The sequence below is a fragment of the Zootoca vivipara genome, chromosome 6, assembly GCF_965207765.1.
Source record: "Zootoca vivipara chromosome 6, rZooViv2.hap1.1, whole genome shotgun sequence".
Taxonomy (NCBI): domain Eukaryota; kingdom Metazoa; phylum Chordata; class Lepidosauria; order Squamata; family Lacertidae; genus Zootoca; species Zootoca vivipara.
In genome coordinates, this window is record NC_142589.1 from 75686483 (window position 1) to 75708411 (window position 21929).

Here is a 21929-nt window from a genome sequence, read left to right on the forward strand (position 1 = left end):
TGTCCCCTGAGATTCACCAGGCACAGCCCACACATTTTGAAGCACCAGAGCTAGAAAGATGCTTTCTTTCTTTTTTTAAATGGAACTCAAAATGGAGTTCAAGTAGTTTAAATCTGAGACTGATGCCATATTTAATTCCCATGGAACTGTGGGGTCTTCCAACTTGAAGGGAAGCTAGATCCACACACTCAAGGGAAAGTCTTAAAAACCTCCCTCACAAACCCTTACGGGGCAGAGAACACTCTCAAGGCTGTTTCCAGCTCATCCTCATCTATCTCTTTGAGCCATTTCACTCCAGCGCCAGGAGAGGGGCTGGAGAAGGGCGAATTCCTCTAAGCATGTACAGAGTGCTCTCCGTCTGATGCAATGGCACCATAGTCAGTGCAGGCTTTTGGGCACTTCCAGGGTTTTGTTTTATTTTTGTCTTTAAGAAAAGGATAGCAGCATCTCACCTCTGAGGCGTCCTCCTCAGTCACAGAGAGGGTCCTGCTGTTAGGTATGACCTCTGGGGCTTCAGGTGCACCTGTTTGAGGAGACAGTAGAGGTCAGACAAAGTAGGGCTATTGACTACTCTGCTCACTTACAAGGCTTGCCATGTTCTGCGTGTACATCCCTGTTTATTAAGCTTCTCCTTTGAGGATGGGTCCTGAGTGGGTGACTATGCAAGGCGGGGCCTTTTCACCAGTGGCACCCAAGCAGCAGAAATTCCTTCCTAGGAAGTCCAACCTTCTCCCATCTTCATTCCCCAGATTCAAGGGGAAATGAAGAGATTGAAATTGGGAAAACGAGCGAGGAGCCCTGGTCTTGGAACAAAATTCAGTCCATCCGTCCGTCCCCCCCATCAGTAAACAGGTTTCCCAGAATTTGTGGTGCGAAAAGGAAGCTGGGTTTCCTGCTGCAAGTCACTAATCAGTATGTGGTATGGAAAGTTGCTTATTTTGCCATAAAGACCGCTTTATATAGGAATAAGTATGGAGGTACCTTGGAGATCTGAAAACACAAGCAACATACCTTGATACTGTATCAGTTTTGCATTACACAAATGGGTTTTTTTCTTTTTTAAGAATATGTTTTAATATGTTTCATGCTTCAGTATGACTGTTTTCGTTTTGCTAATCCTAATTATTAACTTTATGAATTACTGGTTATAAATAGAGAGTATTGAATTTTTTTGTGTGAGTTTCTGTTATCTGGTTTAAATTTTGTTATCTCGCTTGGTGCTGCTGCGGTTCAAGGACAAACACAATAGAAGTTATCTTATTCAATAAGCACCGTTGGTGGGGGGAGGGGACCCCAAAACAAACCAGCACTGAGCTAGATTCCGGGACCAAACCCCACTGCTTCCTCTCGATCAGAGAGGGGGAAATGATCGGGCGCCTCTGTTTATTAGCAAGGTGTGTAGACAAACACAGCTGCTTCTCCCTGCCCGTCTCATTTGTGTTTGCAGGTGCATGACAGAGCCACGGGGATGTTGTTGCAAGCAGCCGTTTGCTGTCCCAAGGTCAGAAAGGCTGACCTGAACCTGGCCACTGAAAGACCACGACCGTGGAAGCTGGGAGCATACAAGACCCACCAGCATTAGGGGAAAGTACAGGCAGGATGAGAGATGCAAGCCACCTTTGGCAAAAGAGCAGAGGTGGCGTCTCCAGGTGTTTTGCTGCAGGCAGGGAAATGATTGCGTAAGGGAAGGAATTACGCATCATCGGGCGAAGAAGCATCTGGGTGCTGGAGGGAAAGAGGTTGGCCCAGGAGGACTAGGTTGCAGGGAGTTATGAGAAGTCCTAGATAGTCCTAGATGGGAGGAGATCAATCAGGATAGCAAAGAGATGGGGGCACAAGATATTTCTCGCCAATTCAGATTGGGAAGGCTGAGTGATCTCCCTGCAATGCTACAATATGTTCCGTCAGTGTTCTGATAATCGAGGTTCCTGCACTGAAAGGGGGTTGGACTACATGACCCTACGGGTCCCTTCCTGCTCCACAGTTCTATGATGCTATTTCATCTCTAAGAAATTATATCTTTCTTAAGCAGGACCAGCGTTAAGCAAGGCAAGGCTGCCACAAAACCAGGCTCAAGTTGTCTGTCTTGGTTTCTCGATTTGATCCTTCCTCAGGGTTCTGCATGTATTTTATGCGTTGTGACTCGCTGTAATTTTTACTGACTATAGTACAGTAATTGAATTGCTTATTTGATTGTCGTCTGCTGATAATTTAATTTCATTGCGTACTATTATATTCTAACGAGTTACTATTTTATTTGACGTAAGTTGTTTATTTTAAAGTTATGTTTCTATTGTGACTTATTTGTACCGGATCAGATTGTTATAAGGTGCAGTTTCTTCAGCTTGTAAACTGCCTTGCATATAGTAATATAGGAAGGCGGTATACAAATTAAAAGTGAAACGAAATGAAAAGGAACACAAAAAACAGGGGCCTTCTAAGGAGATAAGGAAACAGGTTGACACAGGTTGAACTGATGCAAGGCAGGCGTTTCACAATATCTTAACACTGCATGTCCTGTCTCCACACCGGCACAAAACACCGGCTTAGTTCTAATTTATCCACAGGTTAATGTGGAGGAAGAGGCCAAGAAAGGGCCGGCCTTATCATTAGGCAAGGCAAGGAAGGGACACCTCAGGCTGCAGCTCTGAGGGCACCATTAAGAAGCCAATCATAATAATAGCATGAAATATTTCACCACCATTAGGGATGTTCTGCTTCGGGTACCAGAAATATACTGGGCCATCTCAGGGCCTAGAACTTCCTCTTTAGGAGCCTTTCAGAGCTTGGCAATGGGAATACGGAGAAAACAGAAAACGGCCGAGACACCCGGAATGAAAAAAAACCATCTGGCCAAAAAGGGTTGCGCCGAAAGGCTTGTTTTTCTTCTATCGATTGATTCACACGGTGCTTTTAAGGGCTAACCTAGCCAAGAAGAGCAAGATTCATTTTTACTGATTTACAAGGTGCTTTTACGGCTAACTTAAGGGTGGGAGGGGGAGGTCTCTGGCTCCAAGGATCTAAATCCCAACCGCAGGGACTTATTCAGGCTTTGTGCCAGTTCTTGTGGAGGCCTAAGGGTTAACCCAAAAACGGTGTGTTTGAAGGCAAGGTTGGGATCTGAAGGTGGAATCTGCAGTCCAAGACATTTTGCTGCCTGAGGCAGAGCAATAAATCTCCACCCGCCCACAATTCTCATGCACAAAGCCTGAGGGCGGCCAAATTATTTTGGTCCTGGAGGCAGAAAACCCTACAAGCACCTCTCCTCCTCCCTGCCAATCTACCAGCAATAATTTAGGTAGCTGGTCGTTTGCTAGCCTTCTTTGACAGCCAAAACCAGCACCCTGAGGCACCCGTTTCACACTGCCTCAACGGTAGGGCCGGCCCAAGGGGAGCAAGGGTGGAGCCAGAAAACCTCTGGGCAGGCAGCGAAAACAAAGACAAGCCGTAAAGAGAGCTTTACGAGGGAAGGACAAGGAGACAAGATGGCGGCAGGAGCGCCTCGTGGTCCATATGGCGAGAGAAGCGATGGCAGGAAGCTCACCGTACACCTTGAGCTGCGTCACTCCCATTCCGCTCCCTGCAGTGCCCGCTGTCACCTGGCAGGAGAAGGCTCTCTCGTCGATCACCTCGGCCGCTTTGATGACCAAACTGTAGCTGGCTTCCATGGAGGCGCGGTCCGTGTACTCAGTGCCTCGGTCCACCCCATGCTGACCCTGAACGCTGTAGGCCACACGCCGCTGCTCCCCGTTCTTGTCCGTCTGCGGGGGATTTCACAGCCAAGGACAAAAGGGCTGGTTACTAAGGGCGTCTAAAAGCACCACACCCCCAGCCGCCATTATCCGCCTTCCCAAGACCCACATACTCACAATGAACCACTCCACCACGGGCAAGCTATCTTGACCTTCTGTGGTGTGAGTGCAGGAGATGGACACTTTGTGGCCTAGTTGGACCTCCAACGAAGTCGGGATGGACACTTGCACCTCTGCCTGGCATTCTGGGGCTGAGGGGAGGAGAAAAAGAAAGAAAGAAAGAATGAATGGCGATCAGGACTGACCAGAAAACAACCTAAGGCCATGCTCTGTAGTAGATTTTGTCAGAAGTTTCCCCAAAAAGGATAGGCTCAAGGCCCACCTGCCCAAGCAAGCCCCATATTCACCGTCAATGGGTCTTCCATATCCCATATTTTTGCCTCCAAGCTGGCAACTTTTGGGCTTCCTTCAAGGGGGACCAGATTCAGCTTGGGGGCCGTCAGTTGCTGACCTCTATCTTAACGGCTGTGTTGCTGTCAAGAGCTCCTTCACTGTAATCCTTACAAAGTGCTCAGTGCTGCCCACCATTTTTTCATGAGGATGCAGCCAAAGTGCTTTCTCTCTCTCTCTTTCTCACACACGCATACACACACAAAATGCTGGACAGAGGGAAAGGGGCACATTGGTTACAGACTCAATTTCCCAAAAACGTTAACCACCAAAATTAGTTACAGCAAGAAACGGCACATTTTTGGATGTCACAGTCATAAAGACGTACTTTTATTGTGGCCACATAACGGTCTTAAAAGAGGATTGGACAACTTAACGGAGGATAAGCCTGTTGATAGCTCAGTTGGTTAGAGCGTGGTGCCGACGATGCCAAGGTTGCGGGTTCGATCCCCGTACGGGACAGCTGCATATCCCTGCGTTGCAGGGGGTTGGACTAGATGACCCCCCCAGGGTCCCTTCCAACTCTAGAATTCTATTATTCTTCCCATGATGGCTATGCTCTTCCTCCACGGTCAGAGGCAACAATACTTCTGAATACTAATTTCTGGAAACTATACATGGGGGGAAAGTGCTCTTCTGCTTGCCTGTTTCTGTTTCTGGCAACCGCTGTGAGAACAGGATGGTGGACTAGATGGGCCGCAGGCTTGACCCAGCAGGCTTTCCTTATGTTCGCAGTTCACCCTGTGGTTTAAATCCATGGGAAGCTGCCTTAAACCAAGTCAGACCAATGCTCCATCTACCTCAGTGCTGCCTACACTGACCGGCAGCAGGTCTCCAGGCCTTCGGACAAGGCCCAACTTGGAGATGCCAGAAATTGAACCATGGGCCTTCGACAAGAAATTGGCAGTGCTCTGCCCCTGAGCTACGGCTCTCGCCCATCATTTTAAAGAACAAATAAAAGCAACTTTTTTATTTGTTAGGATTCATGCAGCTCTCACAAAGTGTTTTTTAAAGTGCTTCCTCTCAGGCCTCACTGGAGAAATCCTGCAAGATAGGCAGTTATTCTCATATTGCAAAGGTTGAGGCTGAGGAGGGGGAAAAAGCCGTGTGTGGGGTGGGGTGGGGTTGGTTGGTTATTTGCCCAAAGCTATCTAATAAATTCAGAGCAGAGATGAAATCTGAACCATGTACTTCCTGGCTCACAGCACTTGCTCTTATCTATTATGTTACAGCAGCAGCTTTCGCCAGCCTATCTTTTCAGCAAACCGGTCATCCCCCCTTCCCTGCGCTGTTATTGTTTTTTTGTAAACAGCGGCCCTTTCCTCTGCCCCATCCATGGCAACAGAAGGAGGAGAAACACTGAAACTGGCAGCTCATCTTTTATCACAATGGGTAACATTCCCAATGGGAAGTAAAACGGCCTCTGAAGAGAATGCAATTCATCTCTCTCGCCTCTAAATGCCTTGATTTGAAAGGTGTTAAATGTGTTCCATATAGAATTATGATTCTCACAACATGTGAGGTCCCGTGTGTGTGTGTGTGTGTGTGTGATTGAAATTGGTCTTGGACAAAATGCCCTCAGCAGATTCTCTCCTTGCCCCTGTCATCACCAGTGGCCATTTTGAAAGGAGAAATTTGATGTTGATCTTAAATCAGAAATTCCCCAAATCCGCACTTCTCGTAACATTATTCCTTCAAAATTTGCACTTCTCTGAATTTTGCGGTGCAGTTCTCCAAGCAACCGAAGTGTACAAAGTCCTAAGGAAAACCACTTGCGCAAATGTGTACAGTGGTACCTTTGTTTTTGAACAGAATGCGTTCGACTCCCGGAACCATTCGAAAACCAAAGCGCGGCTTCCAATTGGCTGCAGGAGCGTCCTGCAGCCAATCGGAAGCTGCGGAAGCTGCGCCAGACGTTTGGCTTCCAAAAATCGTTCAAAGACCGGAACACTCACTTCCGGGTTTCTATCGTTCGGGAGCCAATTTGTTTGGGAGCCAAGGTGTTCGGCTTCCAAAGTACGACTGTACATTTATCAAAGCTGTGTACATGTATGTACATTAGAACAGATTTCCACTAAAAATGCTGGCAACTTCTCTGGAGGGCTTCCATGCTTTTAAAAAAAAATCCATGCAAGTGGCTGCAGAAATATGGGGAGCGAGATTTACGACAGGGTTGTTGTGAGGATTAAATGGAATGGGGAGAAACAAGTACACAATCTTGAGATCTTTGGAAGATAAAGATGGCATATAAATGTAATAAAGAAATAAAATAAAATTTTAGTGTACGCCATGAATGTGGCCCTAGCCTCCACCCAAGGATCCTGGGAATTGTAGTTTGTTAAGAGCACTGAGAGTTGTTAGGAGACCCCCCTATTCCCCTCCCAGAGCTACGCTTCCCATGGTAATTTAACCATCCACCTCTCTTCCCAAGCAACTCTGGGAATTGCAAATATGTGGAAAGGCAGACATGCTGCGTTCAGCAGAGTAAGGTGCTTGACATTCACTCCAAAGTCCTGCCCTGAGGGGCAGGAGGGCCATGCTGAGGGTCTCCACAACTGTTGAAAACGATCAGGTCCCCGCAGTACTCATCAAATGTTTTCTAACATCGGTTTTCCCCGCTGCTGTTGAGAGAGATTGTTCCAAAGGGAAGTTTGCCCTCGAAAGTTTCTAAGCTGCAAAGCAGGACCACCGAATGCCCGGCTCCTCTTTCCTCAGCCTTTCTAAAAATATCCATGGCTGGTTCTCTCTCTCTCTCTCTCTCTGCCGCCGTGTCTTAGAAGCAGATAAGGGCCAGGGCGGCTTGACTTTAAGTGGAAAACGCAATCCTTTTATTCTCCACTCACTGGCCACCAGAAGACCGCCTAATGCTTCTGGTCCAGAAGCCACATCCTTTGCAACACCCTGTGGAGAAATTTCAAATTCTAAGTTTAAAGTCCCAGAGGTATGCTGCTGCAACTTCCGGTTTTACTACTAGAATAAAGTTGGTAAAGTGGGGTCTAAGGAGACCCTGCCAATTGTACCCAATCCTCCCATGCTACATAGGTTTGTAGCTGGTATGTGTGTACTAATTAATACCCCTCCAAATAGAACTATTTTTATTATACAGACTTTCCTTTGAGGTTTTTAAGCAGAGGACGGGTGGCCGTTTGTCATGGATGCTATAGATGAGATTCCTGCATTGCAGGGAGTTGGACTAAAGGACCCTCGGGGTCTCTTACAAGTCTACAATTATATGATCGATACCCTTCCGGATATACCACCTTTCCTCCTTTCATACGCAACTCAACAATCTGCAAGCCTACACTGGGTTTTTGCACTCCTGCACATACACACAAACGCACACAGAGCCAAAACTGCATCTTTCCAATTTGCAGAGAAACAACAGCACGGTGGAGAGCAGGAGCTAACCATAGTTTGCTGAACTATGGTTGCCATGGCAAACTATGGTTAGCTCCAAACAGGAAACGGGGAAGTGAAGCTGCACAGAAGAAGGGAAGGGAGAGTATGTGAGCCCATGGTTTATCCCCAGTCCTCCAAATCATGGTTAGGGGATCATCTGAACTGAGCAATGGGTCTTTTCATCATAACACTGTTAACCACAGTTTAGCGTTATGTGTTAACATCTAACACACACCTAACACAGAGAGAGAGAGCTTTCTCTATTACATTTTGTATGTTGTGCATTTCTCATGCACTCAAAACAGGACAAGCATGCCCCTTTTCCCTATATTATATGCCTTTAGCTACACTTAAGGCAATCTTGATTAAGAATTGCTGGTAGGAGCTGGTATGGGGCGGGGGGGGGGGGAGAGAGAGAGAGAGAGAGAGAGAGAGAGAGAGAAGAGGAGAGAAGAATAAAGCAGTTATCTAGCATTGGGGGTGTGTGAAAGGGGAGAGAGAGAAATTGGCGATATGAAAGGGCCCACAAGGAAGCAAGCCGGCAGCTGCTTGGGATTCCAGGCTGGCGCTGAGGGCTTTGTTCCAGGATAAGCCCCTCCAAATGAGGGGGGGGGGAGAGCCAGCTTTCATCTTCCAGCCGGGTAATGGAGAGGGAGGGAGGGGGTTCTGGCAAGGCAGAATGCCCAGAAACTGCTGAGCGCCAGGGAACCAGCTGGGAAAACCCAGGAAAGAAAAAGAGATTGATTCATAAACACTGGTGCATAGACAGAAGGCTCCTCGTCTTCACGTAACATCTAAAACCAAGGCAGACGGAGGAACGGAGGAGGCCCCACCCCCACCCCACATCCCCAAGGATACCCAAAGTTAGAGGCGATGACAGGGCTATGATAAGCTCCTCTGTAAAAGACTCTCTGGGAAGGAGGGAAGGAAGGAACTTATTCGGACTGCAGAGCAGGCAGGCACAAGGCCCAGAGACAGGGAGGGATTGCAAGGTCTAAAGGATGCTGGATGGATACAATGCCCAGGGGAAGGCAGAAGCATGTCCAGGGTTGCAAATGGGGTGGCAGAGGCGTCACTGTCTCTGGGGTACAACACACACACCTTTTCTTTTTGTTGTTGTTACACTCAGCTGCTTAAGATTTTGCAAGGAAAGCTTGCTTACTAAGGGTGATGGTGGGGTGAATGTTTGCATTGCAGGGAAAATATCCCTTGTGTGAAACACTTCCGACAATCTGCAATCCTTCTGGGGGGGAGTGGCGTAGCGTAGCTCAGGGGTACGACATGTGTCTTGCATGCATAAGGCCCCAGGTTCAATCCTGGGAATCTCCAGGTAAGGGTCAGAACGTCCCTTGCCTAAAACTCTAGAAAGCAAGTGCCTGTTAGTGAGACAATCCTGAGCTAGACTGCGCCTTCGTGGTGCTAATTTATCCTCCGCTCTCTTCATGCCACTTCTGGTTCTGGGAGACAAGAGAGGAGGAGAGCTTGTCTCAGCAGGAGGGGCATTCCTCTCTGACTCCTCTCTGCCTCTTGACCTCCCTCCTCTCTTGCTTCAGCTTCTGCCTCTAATTCTGGACTTCTCTCTGCCACAGACTCCCCTGTTTGTTATCTCTTCAGCTTCTGACACCTCCTTTTCCCAGTCTTCTCCCTCTGATCCCTCACCATCATCCCACCACCACTCTGCGCCTTCTTCCCTTGGGGTTTCCCCACCTGGTTCTTCCCACCATCCCTCTGCGTCCAGCCAGTCCCTGACAGGTGCCGTCTAAGGGCTCTGTAGTTCTTTCATAGATGCATTCCTAGGGAAACCTATACTCTTGAGCCATCTAGTTCAGTGCTGTCTACAATGTGAGGCAGTGGGTTTCCGGCAGGAAGTCTCTCCCAGTCCTACCTGGAGGTTATCAGGGATTGAACCAAAGGCTTTTTACATCCAAAACCTGTGCATTGCCATGGAACACAACACTGCCGTTTTGTTAATGCCCGCTGGTAGATATTACGCAGAACACGTGGTCCACCAGTTTCCTGGGAGTTGATTGGGCCGCCCAGGTCAACCATTATGTAGATAAACTGCACCTGCCCAAATGCCTTTATTAGTTCTCCGATTGACAACCCACCAGGTCCCAGGGCAGATTTTGTCAATGTAACATCACAACATGCCGACCGCTAAGCCAGTGCCCTCTCATCTATCTCTCTGGCCATCGAAAGCCTGTCTGAATTAAATTAAAACAAAATTAAACTCTGGCCCAGGAGCTGCAAGGGATTATGATTGTTTTACAATGGCAACCACAAAGTGCCTTTTTCCGTGTAAATTAAGTGGCTGAAGTGGGGGAGAAAAAGGAAGCCAGTAAGCAAGCAGAAGTTTATGTGAAAGGTTTGCGAACTAAGTTTAGCTCCGGTACAAAAAAGCCATTTCCTAGACTGAGAAAGTGCTCAGAGTCATTTATTATCTGTTTAATGCATTTTGTATATGTAATAAGCAAAAAATCTATACCGCCCTACATCCAGAGGTCACGGGGCAGTTCACAACATGAAAACACAAAATGCGAACACAAAATACGTAATAAAACAAAAGAAAGACAATAACTCTCCTCCTACAAACACATTTAAAAGGCCATAGAATCAAAGGCCTGGTTGAAGAGGAATGTTTCCACCTGGCACCTAAAGATATACAATGGAGGCTCCAGGCGAGCCTCCCTGGGGAGAGCATCCCACAAATGGGGAGCCACCACAGAAAAGGCCCCGTTCTTGTGTTGCCACCCTCCAGACCTCTCATGGAGGAGGCACACAAAGAAGGGCCTCAGATGATCATCCCAGGGTCCGGGTTGGTTCATATGAAGACAAGCCGTCCTTGAAGTACTGCGGTGCTCAGCACAGGTATCCTGTTCACTGTTTTTCAATTCCAAGTCTTTTGCCTTGCAGATTCCGGGGTTCTAGAAGTCTGCCTACCCCTGCTCTGAATAACTATTAGAGGTTCAGGGCAGCATTGGGTTTATTTAAATGCTGCCACCCTAGAATATTTATGGGGAAAGAGAAAACAGGTGCCCCCAAATAGAAGAGGAAATGAAATTGAAATTAAGAGCACAGCAGGAACAGAGAGGCAAAATCAAAAGCTTTCAGCTCCTGGCATTATTCAGATGCAAACGCCTTTCTTTGTGCTAAAGGACCAGCAGCAAAGCTCAAACAACCCTGTGGCAAAGAGATGCATAAGCAGCTGGCCTGGCAACTTAAAAAGATTTTAGCTTCAAGGCCAACCATTCCCAGATATCCTCCCACACCCCTCTTACCCTTGGTACAGTACTTAACCCTTTTCTCTCTTTTTTTGACGGATGTTTCTGTCCCACTCTGACTTCTGGGAGCTCAGAGGAGAACTATTGCACTTTATAAGGAGACATGGGGCTGGTGCTGAATGGGGCAAGACCACATCGCTATCTTTCCCTGTGTCCCAACCAGTAGAGTAATGGTTCAGGGCACAGGGCAAGGGTGTGTGTGTCTCAAATACCCCATACTATTTCTGCAACGGGGTCCCTGTCTCCAACATCAGTGTGAAAGTGGGGATTTGTAGCTGCTCTGTGCAAAGCTAAGGCTTTAGGAACACTGAAAACACAAGTGGTTTTGATTTCAAGAGATTGGTGTGTAATAATAATAATAATTTTATTATGTATATGCCCCCGATCTGACTGGGTTGCCCCAGCCACTCTGGGTGGCTCCCAGCAAAATATTAAACACACAATAAAACATCAAACATTAAAAACTTCCCTTCGGATGTCTCCTAAAAGTCAAATAGTTGTTTATCTCTTTGACATTTGGGAGGTGTTCCACAGGGTTGGCGCCACTACCGAGAAGGCCCTCCGCCTGCTTCCCTGTAGCTTCACTTCTCGCAATGATCAAACCTCCAGAAGGCCCTTGGAGCTGGGCCTCAGTGCACGGGCTGAACGATGGGGGCTGAGCCCGTTTAGTTCTGTTATGCCCAATGGAACTTCACAGAAAACATAACCTAAGTCACTCCGAAAGAATAACCTCTGAAGACAGTTTGGAAACTCCAGCTGGTGCAGAATTTGGCGGCTAGGCTGCTCTCCGGGGCAAGACGGTTTGAGCATACTGCACCGATCCTGGCCCGACTGCACTGGCTGCTAATTAGTTTCTGGGCCAAATTCAAAGTGCTGGTTTTGACCTATAAAGCTTTTAACAGCTTAGGATCGTGATAACCCAAGGACCACCTCTCCTCATATGAACTGACCTGGACCCTGTGATCGTCATCTGAGGCCCTTCTTCACGTGCCTCCTCTACGAGATGTCCGGAGGGTGGCAACACGAGAACGGGCCTTTTCTGTGGTGGCCCCCCACTTGTGAAATGCTCTCCTCTCCCCAGCACCAGCATAAACCATTAAAAACAGCACCATATTTATCCAAATATCCAGCTCTAAGGCAGGCATCCCCAAACTTTGGCCCTCCAGATGTTTTGGACTACAATTCCCATCATCCCCGACCACTGGTCCTGTTAGCTAGGGATCATGGGAGTTGTAGGCCAAAACATTTGGAGGGCCGCAGTTTGGGGGTGCCTGCCCTAAGGCTTTGGCCTTGTTAGTTTGGGCAATAATCCGGTCCTGGGCAAAACTGCTTCAATCTTAGACATCGGGGGGGGGGGGGGAATACATGAATCAAGGCCAAGCATTCTTGACTGTTCTGCAACATTTTGGAGTAGATACACCCATAATCACTCTCCGTATAATGCCGTTTTTCATGCTGAGGTATGGAGGGGTGATTCACAGCAGAAAGACATGAAGACATGGGGCAAGTTCTCAAAGAAAGAACACGTGCTGTTGTTTTAAAATGTCCAATCCCTGCAGATGGTGAGCAAACCCAACTCAGGTTTTCTCTCTATGGAGAAGCAGAAGCTTTGGTAAAAGAGATGAAAGGGCGGGAATGGTTACAGAACAAGTCCTTACACTCTCCTTCATGCAGCAGGCTAAAACACGCTCTGAGAAGGCAATTGCCCCTGAGCGAGTGACAAAATGGAGCCGAGAAAATACCTCCTGATTGTTCCTATCTTGCATACGGTGAGATGAGTGATATGCACAAGATGAGGACTGCGACAGGCAAGTCCTGCGATCCAGTCCTCATACAGGGGCATACTAACAGGTTTGTCTAAACTAAGCAAGTTGATTTTTTCACTTTGAAATTTGTTTTTTCTAGTTGCGGAACAGTCAGAGGAGGAAATAACTCAATTTCCCCTCCAATATTCAGCCTCCTGAGCATAGCTGTCAAGTTTTCCCTTTTCTCACGAGGAAGGCTATTTAACATAAGGGAATTTCCCTTTAAAAAAAGGCAGAACTTGACAGCTATGCTCCAGGTAAACACCTTATTCTCAAAACTCAGAAGAGCTTCAAACGTATTATGCACCCCTATATCGTGATTCTGAGAGACACCATTGTGATTTTGAATGTTTAGGGACAACAGCTTTATGGCTCTGGCTGAATTCAGCTCCACGGCATGGTTCCTGTAGTTTAACTATGGCTTGGCATAATGTCCAAGTTGACAGACCATGGCTGGACAGCAAACTGGAATCCAAAACTGTAGTTTGAAGTGGCTTTGCAAACCATGCTTTAGGTTAACTTAGGATTGGTACATTTGAGCTGACAAACCCTCATTTTGGCTGGGGCAAGGCAAGGCAATGGAAAGGAGGAGGGCACTCCTGTCCCTATCAATGAAAGGCATTATGGAAGATATACCTTGCCTTGGCCCAGGTGAAAAATGCTCTGTTTGTTTACATTCACCTTTCTTCACAACCACTGACTCCCAGCCTCCATTAAATATGACTGGAAGACTTTGCAAAAGGAGACTTGCGACCTCCGTTTGCAAAGAGGTGAAACCGTCCATTTTCTCACTTGTCTCCAGCGTGACATAGGTTTATTATGAGCAAGTGCAGACTGGGGGGATGCAGCTGCTCTGAGCTTGAGAAGGTACAGCAATCTCAACTTGAGCAACAAGAAAATAAACAACAGCTCACTCCTGGCCTCAGCCTAGAAATTACACAAAAGACAAGCGCGGAAATGTTGCAATATGTCCACCGGCAGTAGTCTTCCCCTCGCCGAGCACATGCTTAATTGTATGCAAATGAGGTTAATTATGTATAAATAAGATGGGCAGGTTATCTGCCGCCTGTCAGCTCACAATGTGGCTGCTGAAGCTGAACCAACTGTCCGCCACAGAGGTGGTGAGGCTGAACTACAACAACAAATATGCATTGTTACATTAATCTCCTCTAAACCCAGTAGTGGAAAACTGATGGCCCTAACCAAAGCAATTAAAAATCTCCCTCCCTCCCTCTCTATTCCCCTCCCTCTCGTTTATATTGCTTACAGATATTTTTAAATTTTAGAGCATTCAGCAGGCTTTGCACATAACGATAGGTGAGTTTCGACTTGGTTAAGTGATGGAAAACAAGGCAGTGTCTCTCCCCCCCCCCCCGCTTGCCTCCTTTCAGTGCTTTGTTCGTTAGGGCTGGGCAATATCTGGTTTTCAGCATCACGATATATCACCAGCTAAGCATCGTGATATATTGATATATTACAATGTCTGGTGATGGACCTATGAAGCGACCCCCTGTCTGACTGTATCTTGCGACTGAATGTGGATGTGGACCTCTGTTTTTCTACAATATATTCTACAATAAAAAACAGACGCGGGTGGCGCTGTGGTCTAAACCACAAAGCCTAGGGCTTGCCGATCAGAAGGTTGGCGGTTCAAATCCCCGCGACGGGGTGAGCTCCCGTTGTTCAGTCCCAGCTCCTGCACACCTAGCCATTCGAAAGCACGTTACATGCAAATAGATAAATAGGGACCGCTCCAGCGGGAAGGTAAACGGCGTTTCCGTGTGCTGCTCTGGTTCGCCAGAAGCGGCTTTGTCATGCTGGCCACAGGACCTGGAAGCTGTACGCCGGCTCCCTCAGCCAATAACGCGATATGAGCGCCACAACCCCAGAGTCGTCCGCGACTGGACTTAACTGTCAGGGGTACCTTTACCTTTACCTTTATTCTACAATAAACATTACCAAAACAACAACAACAACCCTGAAAATGGATGCCCTTTGGCTTAGGATTGGGTTTGCCTGCATGCCTGATGTTCAGAGTGCAAGTCAGGTCTCCCATGGGAAGGAGGCTGAGACAGATGCCAGCGACTGGCAGTCTGTACCAGAAGGCAGATTGCCAGCTTGCTGCCACCCTGCAGCAGTGAAAACAGAGCTTGTGTGACGCCATGCCTCACAAGAATGGTCAAAAACACCAGGAATCAAAAACAAAACAAAACACACACACACCTATTTTCCCTTCACCTGAGGTGCATCTCCAGGGGCCTAAAACCGTATGGAACCAAATAGGCCCACACGCCTTTCTCTAGTCCCCAGGGTGCGCTGCCAGGCCCGTTTTGTCTGGGGATTATTTCATTTTATTTTGGGGACATTAAACTTGGGAAGGCCAACCAGCTGTTTCCATCGTGACTGAGAAAGGACAAGAATGAGGACCTCTGGCCCACATCCAGAGGCTCTTTGGTCAGGCTGGGCCTTGTCGATTCGGGCCTGTCAAGCACACTTTCCCCTGGAGCCATGCTCCAGCCTGCGCATCGAAGAAGCACGGTGGGAAAGAGATTTTCAAGGGCTCCCCAGTGGGAAGAACGTTATTCTCGAAAGGCCTGTATAGATAATGGTGAGAAAAATGCGAGCTGCCAGTTTTAGAAGTGCGCCACTTGCTCGCTTTGTCTCCTGTCCGCACCGGGAGGGAGGGAGGGCCATAGTGGCACACCGGGTGCGCCCAGGCAGAAGGCTCCACTGGGGTGCATGCCTTCAGGCCTTTCCGTGTGAGGTGGCAAAGCACATTCTCAACACGAACATCTCCCTCCTTCCCTCTCAGTTCGCTGGCACTCAGGAGAGTACGGCAGAGGAAGGTGACGTTGCACTCTACTGACAGGGAGAAAGTTCATGCGCTCCCCAGAACTGTTCCACTTAACCGGGTACATCTGGCACCCGTATGTCAAGGGTAGCTCCAGAGAGGGAGTCCATGGCTGAAGTAGGATTTGAACCCGAGCAGACCATTATCCTCCCTTGGAAGGAGATAGGAAACTGCTTTATGAGAATTGGGCACACCAAGGGCAGAAGCTCCCTGGAGGTTCAGAAAGGGAGACATTCCCAGCCCTACCTAGAGATGCCAGGGATTGAACCTAGGGCCTTCTGCATGCAAAGCAGGTGTCCTCTTACTGAACTATGGCCCTTCCGCTTGTACAGTATAGGAGAGGAACCATTACTCATGTAGGTAAACAGTCCCATGGCTCAGCTTGCAACATTGTTTTGTTTTAAAAGATATCTCCCGTAGCGAGACCAGGGAGGAACTCTGCCAGAGAACACGGCGATCCAGGCTAGACTTGTGGCGTTTCACACTGTGCCTGGGAAACTCCTGGGAGGTTGTTTAGGCAGAGGTTGGATGGCCACCTGTCATGGATGCTTTAGTTGAGGTTCTTGCATTGCAGGGGGTTGGACTAGATGGCCCTTGGGGTACCTCTGATTCCTCTGCAATGGAGAGAGATTCAGGGTGTATTGGGCGTGCTCTGAGAAAGGGGTGGGCAGACGCCAGGCTTGTCGAATCTACTTGATTCACCAACAGGAGCCAGATGCAAAACAGAGAATGGGGAGGGATGGGGAGTGTGGACAAGCCACACTTAAAATTAAAGAATACAGCACACCTGAACACACACTCAGCCTGAGCAGTTAGTTAATTAGTTAGTTAGTTAGTTAGTTAGTTAATTTATTGTTACAGTTCTCAACCAGCACACAGCTTGAGCATTTATTTTCAGTAGCAGAAATGAGCTCGCGGTCATTTCACACACTCCTGCCTAGGGCAACCTTTCAGTTTACATAGGGCCACAGCAAGACTCAATAGGCCTGCAACAAACGCCATGCGTGATTCAAGCCTTCACACTAAAACCTGCCCAGAATCCTCTTCAACACAGAAAAGTTCAGGTAATGCATAGCTATCACTCGAAAAGCAAAGCTGACGCGGGAAAAGACCAAGATGCTTAGAGCGGGAAACCACCAGGCTAGATGAAACGGCGCTCTGACTCATCACGAGAGCCAGATTCACATGTTTACTTATGAAAACTACACAAGATGAAGTGATAAAACATACAGGCAGCGACCTCAACTGTCAACGTGTTTTTCAACCGGCCAGGATTCCCGGCATTACACCCAAAAGCGGAGAATGGGAAAGGGCAAGGAAAGGAAGCCCATTCACTCAAATGCTGAACCATGCAAGAGTTTTGCCACTCAGATTCAGATAATCTTAGTAGCTGGGTTTAGAAGCAAAGGCTAGATTTAAGGCAGTCCCTTGAAGAACGTCAGTCTTGTAAATGAGCTTCTGCAGCAGAAAAGCGTCCCTTTGGCAGAAGAGGAAGGCACCCACCTAGGCTTGTGCTTCTGGTAACAACTCACTGAACCCTACTTGTGACTGACTGGGAAAATGGTTTTCTGCCCCCTCTGCTGCATGCCTGCATGCAAACATGAGCACATGTACATGTTTGCAAATAGAGTGCAGTTAATCCCCCCTTCCTAGCCATGTGTGTGGGCAAGCAAAAAGACCTTGAAACGCAATTTGTACGCTGCCGACTTTGCAAAACGAGATTCACCAAGGCTCTTTTGTTTGTGGAGAAACCCAGCCCTGCTAAGATCCTGGGTGAGCGAGGACTGGCTGTGGTGACTGTGTCAAGGGAACTGAACTCTGCATGTACCTAGGGGCACTCTCTCCATTACACAAAGGAAATTAACCTCATGCACATCGGAACAATGAGATGGTAGGTGTTAACTCCAACACTGAAAACACTACATTTTGGAGCCTTAGTCAGGATCCAGAGTTTACTCACCACTGTTCTGGAAACAGTGCACACAAAATAACTGCTGTATTCCCTATCTATCCTGTATCTATCCTGCAGTTTCTTATGAAACACCGCACTTTGATGCATCTGCCCCCAAACCATCTTCCATTGAAACTGAGGAACAGAGTGAACCAGCTGAGTTTCTAGTTGGGAATGTCCACACAGCCATAATGTTTGTGTTCATCTCTTCATTCCTCCCCCCCACCCCACCCCAGGCACCTCCAACCAAATTAGCTTTTGGAGCTATCACATTCTTGAATTTTATTTTTTATGTAGAAGGGAACATTCAGTTACACGAGGGATCACCAATTTGGGGGGGGGGGCAGTGGGCATCACATTTGCAAACCAAACAAACTGTTGTGGGCCTCATAGCGTGGTTGTGAGGGTAAAATGGGGAGGTGGGGGACCCTGAACCCTGGTTGTCAAATGAGCCATTGATGCTTTGAAAAACAAAAATATAAGGAAATGTGCATCTTAACACCCACCTAAAGCCGCATTGCCCTGTATAAAGGACAACTAAATGGATTTTATCCCGGTGCTGCTAGTTCTCCCAGAATTTGGCAAAGCATTGCTTTCCCCCCCTCCTTTCTTAAAGAGCCTTTTCCTCTTGCCGCACCATTTCCAAACTGTAAATAGCCAGCCACTTCTGACAGCTTAACAGCCCCCTAGATTTCACTCGAAGGTTTTCTTTACTTGTTTTTAAAAGCAAATTCCGAGGGAACTTTTGTGGGATGCAAAGGGTTAAGTGCAGTCAAGTCACAACAATCCCTAGATAGTCCACTTGGAGGACTGAGGAGGAGGATATGACTAAGCGTAGTTTCCTCTTCCTTCACATGCAAATGAGTTGAGGAAGTGGCAGATAAATCCTGAAGGAAACAGCCATTTTTCCCTCTCTTGGACCAGACCTCTTGGACTACACACATCTTAGTGAGTCTCTCCCTCAAGGCCTCCAGCCTAGAGAGAGAGATGAGATGGAGTCTCACTTCTTATAAGTGAACTTCACAATGTATATATTACCTTTTAACTAAGCAAGTCTACCTCTTGAGTGTGCTGTACCTCGAGATGCTTGTAAGTAAACATCTTTTATACTTTTAAGAGCATTGTGTTGTGTCTTTTCTTTTAAGAGGGAAAAAGGGGAAATACCAGGAAAATACACTTTATTTTAGTGGCTTAAATCAAGCCTGCGCAAACGTTCTTCTGCTGTGTATTTTGCAAAAGGGGAATGTTTTACTCTGCTAAAGTTTTGTGCTTGCTAGCGCAAGCGGGGATAGGATATATTAAACAATATCTCCTCATCCACATTCCTGAACATTCCCACATAGGGTTATTGCGGCCCAGAGTTGCGTATTTTGTGTATTTTTGAAGGATTGATTTGGATTGTGATTTTGAACTCTGTAGGATTTTTCCAGTTAGGATTTCCTGGTTGAGCACATGGTCTCTTTGTTCTGCAGTGTGCTTGGGGGATTAACTACCCCTCCCCTCCCTCAGAGTTTACAGCACTGAGAAAGCTCAGAGGTAGTGAAGATATTTTTGAGATTTTGAATTTGATTTTTGAAAGATTTTTGAATTTTGGAAATTTTTGAAGTTTTAAGATGGCAAGCTCCAGTTTTGATAGTGAGGCAAGACCAAGTTTTATGCTGCTGGATGACAATAATTTTGTGCAGTGGAAGCAGCGCGTTTTAGTTTATCTTGCTGCTAGGCGTGTTCTGCAGGCCATTAAGGAAGAAAAGCCTACAGGAACCGATGCAGAAGCTTTAGCTAAGATAGAAGCTTGGAGTATTAAAAATGATGAAGCCAAGCACATAATTTTGAGCAGTTTGAGGAATGAGCATCTATCAATGATAAATTTTGAAGATGATGCATCTAAGATCCTAGAGGACATTGAACGCATTTATGCACAATCTACAGAGAGTTCCTATAGATACTTGTTGGATAAGTTACTCAAGTTGAAGATGAATTCTAGAGAAGAGTTTACAGAGCATTTTAAGAATTTTTCTGAGATTGTTCAAAGAATTGCCCTTACTCCCAGAGCCTTTGATGATGTGACTAAAGTAACGTTTATGCTTGCATCATTGGGACCTACGTTTGCTCCATTTAAAAGTATAATGGATCACACAAAGGATTTAACTTTTAATGAGCTTATCAACCATTTAAGAGAGGAATGCAGAGATAGCCTTGATTCTCAAGAAAGGAATCCAAGGAGGAAGGATAGCAGCTATGCATCCAAGCATTTTGGAAAGTCCAGACAGACATCTAGAGAAATAATTTGTTTTAAATGCAATGGGAAAAACCACATAGCAAGGAACTGCAAGAGTCAAAATGGGGATAAAGTTGAATCCCACCCCTCAAAACCACAAGGTGTTAAGAAGGGGAGTCATGAGCAAACCATGTTGATGCAGGAGAGGAGTTTAGCTGTCCAGGATTGTGAAAATAAGCGCAATAAGTGGATTCTTGACAGTGGAGCGAGTTCTCATTTCTGTTATGAAAAGGAGTATTTTAATGAGATTAATGGGGATGAAACCTCTGAAATTGAGATTGCTGATGGCAACATTGTAAAGGCAATTGGTTCAGGAACTGTGAATTTGAAATTCAACGTAGATCATGAAACAATTAATACTAAGATAACTGAAGTTAAGTTTGCACCAAAGCTTAATTGCAACTTACTCAGCGTGTCCAGTTTGGACAGGAAAGGTTTTAAAATTACATTTGAAAAAGGACAATGTATTGTGACTAAGCATGATGAAGTTTATGTTCAAGGCACACTAAAGGATGGTGTATATGAGCTTAATGTTTCAGAGAACCAGCAGAACCAGTCTGCAAAGGTGGCGCAACCAAGTCAAAAGGACGAAGGAAGTCTGGAACTCTGGCACAAGAGACTTGGACACAGAGACACCAACGTTATTCTGGAACTACAGAAAGGTGATCTTGTGAGAGGTCTGCAGGTAAAGCAAAGCAACACAAATACACCAACATCAAAATGTATAACTTGTGTTAGTGAGAAAGCAACTAAACCTTCTTTCCCACGTTGTGCAGAGAAGAGAAGCACTAAAGTATTGGACATTGTCCATACAGATCTATGTGGACCAATGAATGTGTCTTCTCTAGGAGGTAATAAATATATTTTGATATTTTTGGACGATTTCTCGAGATTCTGCGTAGCCTACTTTATCAAGGAGAAGAGTGAGACAGTGGAATTGTTCAGGGACTATCTTAACATGGTCAAGAACAAGTTCCAGCGAGCCCCTTCCATTTTAATGTCCGATAATGGTGGGGAATTTTGTTCACATGAGATGCAGGCCGTCATGGCTAGAGAAGGCATATCACACGTGACCACAGTTGCCTACACACCCCAACAAAACTCAATTGCAGAGAGGAAATTTAGATCCATTTTGGAAATGACAAGGTGCATGCTAAAGGAAGCTAACTTGTCACACAGGCTGTGGGGTGAAGCGGCTCGTTGCTCAGTCTATCTTCAGAACAGACTGCCCACAAAAGGCGCAGAGCGCACACCATTTGAACTTTGGCATGGAAAAGCCCCAAATTTGTCACATATACGTGTATTTGGAAGTTTGTGCTACTATCATGTGCCCAAGGAGCACAGACACAAACTTGATTCCAGAGCGAAGGCAGGGATCCTAGTTGGGTACGCTTCTGGAGGAAAAGGATATAGAGTCTTGGATCCGCAAACTGGCAAGACAAGTTCGCAGCATGTAATTTACTTCGATGAGCAAGGCAAAGTTGATACAAAGGACACTGCCATTGATTGTTCCAAGGAGCCACAGGATGAGGAATTTGTGATTTTTCCTTTTGAACCAATACAAAGTACTAATCCAACTTCTAGTGTCGTAGCACCCCCTATAGGTGACACCCGAGAAGACGTGGAGGTCCAGGCCCCTGGCAGCACCAGAGACGAAGATGATGACGAGCAGCTGTATGGGGATATGCCACTGCTGGAGGAGGATGAGGAAGCTGATGCGGTCGAAAGACCAGAGGTCAGACGCTCATCCAGAACCAACAGAGGTGTTCCACCATTACGGCTGTCCTACCTTACAAGGTCGGCGTCTCCACAGGAACCTTCCAAATGGGAAGAGATAGAGAGGATGCCACCAGATGAAGCCAGTCTCTGGAGGAAAGCTGCTCAGGAGGAGATAGATGCACTTCATCGGAACAGGACCTGGACACTCACAGAACTACCTCCTGGTAAGGAAGCAATTGGAAGTAAATGGGTGTTCAAGGTTAAAAAGGGTTCAGAAGGGGAGGTGCAACGCTACAAAGCTAGGCTTGTGGCACAAGGTTTTTCCCAGAAGTATGGAGAGGATTACGATCAAGTGTTTGCACCGACAGTTCGATACAGCAGTGTCAGACTACTTTTAAGTATTGCAGCATCTAAGCAAATGTCAGTTTACCATATTGACATTG

General features: G+C 46.7%; 1 protein-coding gene across 2 annotated transcripts in view; it reads right to left on the reverse strand.

Moving 5' to 3' along the window:
* The window catches only part of BCAM (basal cell adhesion molecule (Lutheran blood group)), a 60681-nt gene that overhangs the window by 19491 nt on the left and 19261 nt on the right, over positions 1–21929 (reverse strand). For both annotated transcript variants that reach the window (XM_035118038.3, XM_088672664.1), the window contains exons 2-4: positions 3870–4003; positions 3545–3761; positions 453–523 (exon numbers count right to left, since the gene is read on the reverse strand). In XM_035118038.3, coding sequence (XP_034973929.2) covers positions 453–523; positions 3545–3761; positions 3870–4003 — 422 coding nt within the window. The remainder of the gene's footprint in view (positions 1–452; positions 524–3544; positions 3762–3869; positions 4004–21929) is intronic.